At 70.1% G+C, this 8,313-nt stretch overlaps 2 protein-coding genes across 3 annotated transcripts; one reads left to right on the forward strand and one right to left on the reverse strand.

Moving 5' to 3' along the window:
* Window positions 1-35: 35 nt before the first annotated feature.
* Window positions 36-3,647, reverse strand: STAP2 (signal transducing adaptor family member 2). Its single transcript, XM_088179281.1, has 10 exons — window positions 3,526-3,647; window positions 3,022-3,093; window positions 2,586-2,681; window positions 2,186-2,242; window positions 1,844-2,109; window positions 1,601-1,741; window positions 1,275-1,344; window positions 905-1,001; window positions 574-687; window positions 36-287 (listed from the first exon to the last, which is right to left on the reverse strand). The coding sequence occupies exons 1-10, from the start codon at window positions 3,616-3,618 to the stop codon at window positions 217-219; spliced, it is 1,077 nt and encodes a 358-aa protein (XP_088035407.1). The 5' UTR covers window positions 3,619-3,647; the 3' UTR covers window positions 36-216.
* Window positions 3,648-4,158: 511 nt separating this feature from the next.
* On the forward strand, window positions 4,159-8,060 carry MPND (MPN domain containing). Of its 2 annotated transcripts, XM_014887145.2 has the most exons (13): window positions 4,159-4,241; window positions 5,118-5,344; window positions 5,647-5,877; window positions 5,953-6,115; window positions 6,186-6,270; window positions 6,344-6,440; window positions 6,560-6,632; window positions 6,707-6,783; window positions 6,862-7,030; window positions 7,110-7,180; window positions 7,288-7,377; window positions 7,594-7,686; window positions 7,770-8,060. In XM_014887145.2, exons 1-13 carry the CDS (start codon window positions 4,235-4,237, stop codon window positions 7,854-7,856), a joined length of 1,470 nt encoding a protein of 489 aa, XP_014742631.1. In that variant the 5' UTR covers window positions 4,159-4,234; the 3' UTR covers window positions 7,857-8,060. The 2 variants fall into 2 exon arrangements, with proteins under 2 accessions (XP_014742631.1, XP_088035408.1); XM_088179282.1 differs by having other exon boundaries at window positions 5,647-6,115.
* The last annotated feature ends 253 nt before the right edge of the window (window positions 8,061-8,313 follow it).

The raw sequence follows: 8,313 nt of genomic DNA on the forward strand, positions 1-8,313 counted from the left end.
CGCCCATGGCACTGCAGGAGCGGGAAGGGGCTGGGTGGGCACAAGGTTTTTTATTCACAGTGCCCCCCCCCAAGCATGAGGGGGTTCCCCCCTCCCCAGTGTTACCCCAGGGGACATTGGGGACAGCTTTCCCTGAGGGTGAGGGGGGGCCCTCGCTACCCCCGCTGGCTGCTGGCACAAAGTGAGGGGAAATGGGGCCTCCCCAAAGTGTCCCCATCAGTTCTTGAGCTGAATCTGGCGCAGCTGCAGCTTCCTGTGCATCTCCTGGAGCAGCTCGTGGGTCCTCTCTGTGCCGGGGGCGGGGGGGTGGGTGAGCCCCTGGCAGAGAATCCCCCTCCCCCTGCCCCCCAGGAACCCCCCCTGCTCCTCCCCATTGTCCCCCGAGCCGGTGACAGCACCCGGTGTCCCCATGCTGTGCCCCCCCAACGGTGTCCCCCTCTCTGTGCCTGGGGGGTGACAGCGGGGCCGGGGCAGTGGGGAGGGGTCGGGCTCGGTGCGGGGGTGCCCCCGCCCCATTCCCGCCCCATTCCCGCCCCATTCCCGCCCCATTCCCGCAGCCCCGAGCGGCCTCACCAGGGTCGTTCATGTAGATTTTCTCCTCGGGAACCAACCCCAAACTCAGGGTCCTCGGGGGCGCCCTGGGAGCGGCTTCAGCCGGCGGGGGGGGCCCCTCCATGGGCACGAACTCTGCAGCAGAGCGGGGGGGGGGGGGGGCGGGTCACGGACACCCCCAGACCCCTCTGATCCCCCCCCCCAAGGCTGCGACACCCCAGCAGCTCTGCCCCCCAAACCTCCAGACTCCCCCGAGTACCCCCAGACACCCCTCCCTGCCCCTCCCCAGCCTCCCACAGCTGCTCTCGACCCCCACAGTTCTGTCCCTGAGCCCCCCAGCCCCGGTGCCCACCCAGCTGGGTGCTGTAGTCGGGGTCCAGGGGCTGCAGGCTGCCCCTGCTCCTCCTCACGAAGAACTGCACCACGTCTGCCAGCGACGAGCAGCGATGCTGGGGGGGACACACGGCGTCATCGGGGACCCCCACACGCCCCCCATTCCATGCCCGCCTCTCCAGGCCCTGCGTGGGGCGTCCCACCCCCCTGGCTGCAGCTCTTTGGGGGTCCCAGCCCCTTAGTCCCACCCTTGGGTGTTCCCTGGGGGTGCCCAGCCTTGGGGTGAAACAGCCCAGAAGGTGCCAGTCCCTTGGGTGACCCCAAGGGTCCCACCCCGGGGGCTCAGGGGGGTGCCGGGGGTTGGGGTCCCTGTCCCCCGTGTCACTCACCGGGGTCTCCATGTCGATGACGTAGCCCTGGGCCTCTCTCTTCACCTTGTAGTGCCTCAGCAGCGCTGTCCTGTGGTGGGGCTGCCTCAGGGGCTGGGGACCCCCTACCCGGGGACCCCCGTGCCCGGGGACCCCCTTTTGGGGCACTCAGACCCCGCAGGACACCCCTGGCGAGGAGCCCTTCCCCCGGGGCCACCTCCTCTAAGGTTCACCCCTTACCCTGGGAACCGCCCCCCATGGCTGGGCCATGGCTCGCCCAGGGCCCCTCCCCGTTGGGGACAGATCCCTCCCCCTGTGAGCCACCCCCGGTGTCCCCTGGCACGCACCCGTCGTGCTCCTGGCGAATGGTGACCGAGAGCCCCTGGCCGTGTCCCCCCGGCCGCAGGAGAAGGTTCCCCCTGCCCGCGCTCTGCTCCAGCAGCCGCTCGGCCTCGGAACGCGTCACCTCGAAAAAGCAGCTGGGGACCCTGGGGACCCCCCCCACTGTCACCCCCAGCCCTGCCGTGTCACCGCTGGCCACACTGGGCCACCCCCAGTGAGGATGGGGAACCCCCCAGCCCCCGACTCACGGCTCCGAGGAGCTGGGGGACACCGGAGTGACCACGGGTGTGACCGGGGACACCGGTGTGACAGAGAACACGGGTGTGACAGAGGACACGGGTGTGGCAGAGGACACGGGTGTCACCACGGGTGTGACCGGGGACACCGGTGTGACCGGGGACACGGGGCTGGCGGGGGACACGGGGGTCCCCCTGCGCTCCCGCTCCTCCCTCAGAGCTTCCAGGAGCTGCACGTTGTGTCCGGGCAGCAGCGCCAGGTCCCGGGGCATCCTCATCTGCGGGGGGACACGGGGTGGTGGCACACAGGGGTCCCTGTCACCCCAGGACCCCCGGGCAGCGACCCTCGCCCACCTTGGTCATGGTCAGGATGAATCCTCGCCACATCTCCTGCGTTTCCCAGTTCTCCACCTGCCAAGGGACACAGGGACATGAGGGGGGCCCGTCCCCTGTCCCTTGTGTCCCCTCACAGGTCTCCACAGTCCCCTAAGCCTGGCTCCAAATCCCACAGCTTCCCATCCCTCTGCATCTCCTGTACCCCCAAATCCTTCCCCCTCTGCCCCCCAGGCCCAAATCCTATCCCTAAATCTTTCCCTTACGCTCCTCAGTGCCCCCCTGCAGTCCCTGTCCCAAAACCCTTGTCCCCCCTTGTCCCCCCAGTCCTGAAATCCTGTCCCCTCTGCACCCCCAGATCCCCCCTCCAGGTACCCCCATTGTCAAAGGGTGCCCCCAGCCCCCCGTGGCCGCCCCTCACCTTCATTGTCACCTCTTGTCCCCTCAGCCTGAGCACGAGAGCCCCGCCCTCGGCCTGCACGGTCACCAGCTCGCCCAGGTCCAGCACCTCCAGGGGCTGGGAGCACCCAAGGGTGGGAGCCCCCGGCCCAGGGACACGAGCACGTCAGGCCGGGCCACCCCCACCCTCAGCCCGGGGACCCCCCAGTGTCCCCTGAAGGTCCCATCCCAGGAGGGTTTATGGGGAGGGGTCCCCAATCCTGGGGGGTTTCACCAAAGAGGTCCCAGCTCGGGGAGGGGACACAGGGATCCCACCCTGAGGGGTCCCAGCCCAGGGGTGCCTCCAGCTTTGGGGGTCCCACGGGGGTCCCGGCATGGAGAAATCCCGCGGGTCCCGGGCGGGACAGCCCGTGCGGGGGTCCCAGCCCCGGGGATCCTGCCTGGAGAAGCCCTCGTACCTCCTGGTCCTGGGGCAACCTGTAGAAGGCGAGTTTGAGCCCCCGCAGCCCGGCCCAGACCCTCTGGTAGCCCTGCGGGGAAGGACGGGCTCAGCTCCGTACCGACACCGGGAACCGACACCGGGAACCGGGAACCGACACTGGGAAGCGGGAACCGACACCGGGAAGAGGGAACCGGGAGCCAAGCAGGGAGAATCAGGCACCAGGAACCGGGAGCTGAGAACCGGCACTGGCACCAGGAAAAGGGAACCGGCCCCGGGCTCCGCGGGGAACACACCCGGTGTCCCCGGGCGGCGGAGTCGGTCCCGGGGGTGACAGTGCCTGGGAGTGTCGGGAGCGGTCCCGGGAACAGGTCCTGGGTACCCGAGGGTCGCTCCTGGCGCCCAGTCCCACAGAGTCCCAGGTATCGGTGCGGAGGCTGCCGGTGTCGGTCCCAGGGGTGCCGGTGTCGGTGCCGGTGTCGGTCCCGGGGGTGCCGGTGTCGGTCCCGGCGGTGTCGCCCACCTGATCCCGCGGCCCCCGCTTGTTCACGAAGCCCTCGTAGTAGTGCCGGGCCCGGGGTCGGATCCTCCGGGGCAGCGGCACCGGCCGCTCCATCTCCGCCACCCGCAGTTGCCGGCACCGGCCCCGCCCGGGCCGGGGCGAAGGGCGGCGGGCGGGTGTCCCGGCCGGGCCGGCGCATTCCCGGTGCGGGGCTGAGCCCCCTGTCCCTCCCTTCGGGCGCACCAGGTGCGGGGCTGAGCCCCGAGCAGGCTCCCGGTCCCGCTCCCGTTCCCGCCCCCGGTGTCCCCCGTGCCCCTCCCCGGGGTGGGGGCGTCCCCGCCGGGCGGGGTCCGCGCCCCGGCGCGGGGCTGAGCCCCCGTGTCCCCGCCCGGTGCTGCAGGTGCGGGGGCGAACCCAGCAGGTTCCCGCCTGTCCCCCCGCCTGGTTCCGGTGCCGGTGTCCCCCTTCCTCCCCGGGGCCGGGGCGAGGGGCGGCGGGCGGGGGTCCCGCCGGGAGGGGGGGTCCGTGTCTCGGTGCGGGGCTGAGTCCCCGTGTCCCCTCCCGCCCGGTGCTGCAGGTGCGGGGCTGTCCCCCCCCCCCCCGGTGCCGGTGTCCCCTCACCCCCCCCGGGCGGGGCGGGGCGCCCGGGGCCGCCCCATCACGTGTCGCCGCCGCCGCCGCCGCGCGCACCGGGGGGAGGCGGGAGCGGCGGGAGCGGCGGGAGCGGAGCATGGCAGGTACCGGGGGGCGGGGGCGCACCGGGCACCGGGCTGCGGGTCCGGAACTGGGAACTGGAAACCGGGAACTGGGAACTGGGAACCGGGGATCGGACACGCACCGGGCACAGGGCACGCACCGGGATCGCGCGCACCAGGCACGCACCGGGCACCGAGCACGTACCGGGCACGCGCACGCCGGGCACGCACCGGGCGCGCGGTACCGGGCACGCGCCAGGAGCGGACCGGGAAGCGGACACGCGCGTACGGACACGCGCCCCGGCCGGGGACACGCACCGGTCACTCGCCCCTCCCCGCACACACCCAGGGCACGCGCGTGCACCTGCCCGAGCCCGCGGGACCCGGTGGGGACATCCCGGGACATCCCGGGACACCCCGGGGGCAGCAGCGGAACGGGGGCGGGGCGGGGCGGGGACAGCCCTCCCCCGGGGACGGGACCTGTCGTGTGTCACCGCCGGCCTCCCCCGCAGCTCTCTGGGCTCAGACCGGGCTCTGGGGACCTGCTGGGCCGGGGGACACTCAGCCCCGTGTCCCCCGACCATGTCCCCACGTCCCCGTGTCCCCCAGCCCGTTCCTGTACCCCTCAGCCGTGTCCGCCGTCCTTTATTGTCACTCTCCTGTGTCCTCAGCCCCCGTCTCCCCACGTCAGTGTCTCCCATCCCCGAGTCTCCCTGTCCCTGTGTCCTGCCCCTCCATGTCCTTGTGTCCCCTCCGTGCCTGTGTCCCTATGCCCACCTCTTCCCGTCCCCGTGTCCCCATCCGCAGGCAGAAAACATGGGGGAGGACACCCAGGGGTGCTCTGGGGGGACACCCAGGGGTGTTTTGGGGGGACACTTCAGGGGTGCTGCCACAACGTGTCCCCCCCGCCCTCCGCAGCGCTGGCGGCCGCCTCCCCCGGTGGGGACGAGTGTCTGGAAGAGGATGAGGATGAGCTGGAGCCGGGGCTGGACGAGGCCGAGGCCGAGCCGGAGGTCGGGAGCGGCGCGAAGGCGGCGGGGGGGCCCCGGGGGGCCGTTCTGACCCGCAGAGGGATCACCCTGAGGGTCCTGCTCCGAGATGGGCTCCTGGAGCCGGGCAGGGGCGTCCTGTCCATCTACTACCTGGTGAGCCTGGGGACAGGGAATGGGGACAGGGACAGGGGAGAAGCGATGGGGACAGGGGAGAGGCGATGGGGACTGGGAATAAGGATGGGGACAAGGAATAAGGATGGGGACAAGAAACAGATGGGGCAGGAGACAGAGATGGGGCAGAGATGGAACAGGGAAAGAGATGGGAAACGGGGCACAGGATGAGGACAGGGGATGTCGATGAGGACAAGGAACACGGATGGTGAACGTGGGACAGTGATGGGGTTGAGGGAGAAGGGATGGGCACAGGGAAATGCGACTCCTGCCATTGTCCCCAGGGCAAGAAGTTCGTGGGGGACCTGGGCTCGGACGGGACGATCACCTGGCAGGAAACGGGGCAGGTGTTCAACTCGCCGAGCGCTTGGGCCACGCACTGCAAGCGCCTGGTGAATCCTGCCAAGAAGTCGGGCTGCGGCTGGGCGTCCGTGCGCTACAAGGGCCAGAAGCTGGACCAGTACAAAGCCGCGTGGCTGCGCAAGCACCAGCCCAACGTGCCACCCCCCGAGGAGGTGGGATCGGGGTCACCTCCCCCTGGCACCCCCAGGCTGCGGGGCGAGCTGGGTGCCAGCCCCGTGTGCCCGCAGAGCTTGGCCAGCGAGGGCGAGGAGGAGGAGCTGCCTGAGGATGAGGAAGAGGAGGCGGCGAGGGAAGGTCGGGTGCCGCTGCCGGAGCCGGCGGCTCCCAAAAAACCGGAGGAGAGGAGCAAGAAGCAGCAGAGCAAGAGCCTGACGGAGCCGGCGGGGACGGGTGAGCGGCCGTGGGGGTCCCGGGGGTCCCGGGCAGCCCGGCCGCGGTGACGGGACCTTGTCCTCGGCAGATCCCGGCACCGCAGGGAAAAGGCTGGAGGTGAAACCCCGGGTGCCCGTCCGCTACTGCACCCTGGGCACCCGCGACTCGGCCAGGTAGGGGACACGGGCGACACGGGGCGCAGCAGGGCCGGGGACAGCGGTGGCAGCGGGGCTGTGGCTCTTGCAGGAACCCCCAGACCCTGGTGGAGGTGACGTCCTTTGCCGCCATCAACAAATTCCAGCCCTTTAACGTGGCCATCTCCAGCAACGTCCTCCTGCTCCTGGTGCGTCCCCTCCCCAGGCTGGGACATGGTTGATGGCACTGGGGGACACCCGCGGCGAGCGGCATGTCCCTTGTGTCATCGTTTTAGCGCTAAACTGCTGATTTTAACTTTTCCTTTAGGATTTCCACAGCCACCTGACGCGGAGCGAAGTGGTGGGGTACCTGGGGGGCCGGTGGGACACCAACACGCAGTGTAGGTGGGGTTTGAGGGGATGGGGGTGGCTCAGCCGTGGGCTGGGGGGTGTCACCAGCCCCGTGTCCCCGCAGTGCTCACGGTGCTCCGAGCCTTCCCGTGCCGGACCCGCCTGGGGGACGCCGAAGCCGCGGGCGCAGTGGAGGAGGAGGTGAGGGGCTGATCCAGCCTCGGGAGCGGCCGGGGGGCTCTCTGGAGGGTCTTGGACCCACGGTCTGTGCCCCCCCAGATTTGCCAGAGCCTGTTCCTGCGGGGGCTGTCGCTGGTGGGGTGGTACCACAGCCACCCCTTCGGGCCCGCGCTGCCGTCCCTGCACGACATCGACGCGCAGATGGATTATCAGCTCAAGCTGCAGGGCAGCGGCAACGGCTTCCAGCCCTGCCTGGGGCTTATCTGCGGTACGGGCCCGGGGCCCGGGGGTCCCAGGGGGCTGCGGCTGCTCTCAGCCCCCTGTGCCAGCCCCCTCTGTCCCCACAGGGCCTTTCTACCACGGCAACCCCGGCGTGGAGTCCAAAATCGCTCCCTTTTGGGTGATGCCACCGCCAGAGGTAAGTGGGGAGGAGTTTGGGGTGGGGTCCCCCGTCAGGTGTCCCCCAGGGTGGTGTCGGGCCCCAGAGCTGTGGGGTGATCCCTGCCTGGCTCCCCCATCCTCCAGCAAAGGCCCAATGACTACGGGATCCCCATGGACGTGGAGGTCACCTACATCCAGGACGGATTCCTCACCAACGACGTCGTGCAGGAGATGGTGAGACAGGGCTGGGGGTCCCCAAAACCCCTTGAGTCCATCGAGGCTGGGCTGCAGCCCCACCTTTGTCCCCATCCTGCCCTTAGCCCTGGTGATGGTGACAGTCCCTTCTCCAGGCCCGCCCCCCCTCCGGGGCCACCAAGGTCTCAGTTTTGGGGTCCCCCTGCCTGGCTTTGGGGCACCCCCAGGGCCTGCAGCCCCTCTGTTCCCCCCCAGACGCTGCTGGTGGAGTTCTACAAGGGGGCCCCTGACCTGGTGAAGTTCCAGGAGCTGTGGAGTCAGGATCAGACTTACCTGGACAAGCTGAAGGTGGGAAGGGCCGGGAGGGGAGGGGGGGCTTTGGAGTGACACCAGTTCCCTGTGCTGGAATTAACTGGGGCTCCCCCATCCAGGGCTCCCTGGCCTCTCGCACCCCCAAAGACCAGAGCTTCACCCACATCCTGGAGCAGATCTTCAGCCTCCTCAAGCTCAGCGGGTGAGGGCCCGGGGTCCCCGACTCGGACCTGGTGCCTCCCGCAGCCCGGGCGGGGCTCGGCAGCCCCGGGGCTCAGCCAGCCCGGCCCGGGGCAGCTCCCGGAGCTCCCGCGGCCCCGGCGGCCCCGGGGGCGGCCCCGCTGCTCCGGGAGTCTCGGGGTCAGTGGTTTGTGGCAGCGGTAGTTTGATTAAAGAGCAGTTCCATTAAAGAGCAGTTGGATTAAAGAGCAGTTGGATTAAAGAGCAGTTCCTGAGAGGCGGCTCCGCTGGCTTGGGGACATCCTGCCATGGCCTGCACCGAGGGGACGTGTGAGGAAATTCCTCCCTGGGAGGGTGGGCAGGCCCTGGCACAGGTTCCCAGAGCAGCTGGATCCCTGGCAGTGCCCAAGGCCGGGTTGGATGGGGCTTGGAGCAGCCTGGGACAGTCCAAGGTGTCCCTGCCATGACCTTCCAGGTCTCATC

This window comes from Sturnus vulgaris, chromosome 26, assembly GCF_052056855.1.
Source record: "Sturnus vulgaris isolate bStuVul1 chromosome 26, bStuVul1.hap1, whole genome shotgun sequence".
Classification (NCBI taxonomy): domain Eukaryota; kingdom Metazoa; phylum Chordata; class Aves; order Passeriformes; family Sturnidae; genus Sturnus; species Sturnus vulgaris.

Coding starts and splice junctions, on each gene's coding strand:
- STAP2 (XM_088179281.1), bottom strand. CDS start 3,618: ATGGAGCGGCCGGTGCCGCTGCCCCGGAGGATCCGACCCCGGGCCCGG. Junction 1,742..1,843: donor TCCCCCAGCTCCTCGGAGCC/GTGAGTCGGGGG, acceptor GGGGGTCCCCAG/GGTCCCCAGCTGCTTTTTCG. Junction 688..904: donor CGACTACAGCACCCAGCTGG/GTGGGCACCGGG, acceptor GCTCTGCTGCAG/AGTTCGTGCCCATGGAGGGG.
- MPND (XM_088179282.1), top strand. Junction 6,784..6,861: donor CGGGCGCAGTGGAGGAGGAG/GTGAGGGGCTGA, acceptor GTGCCCCCCCAG/ATTTGCCAGAGCCTGTTCCT. Junction 7,031..7,109: donor CTGCCTGGGGCTTATCTGCG/GTACGGGCCCGG, acceptor CTGTCCCCACAG/GGCCTTTCTACCACGGCAAC.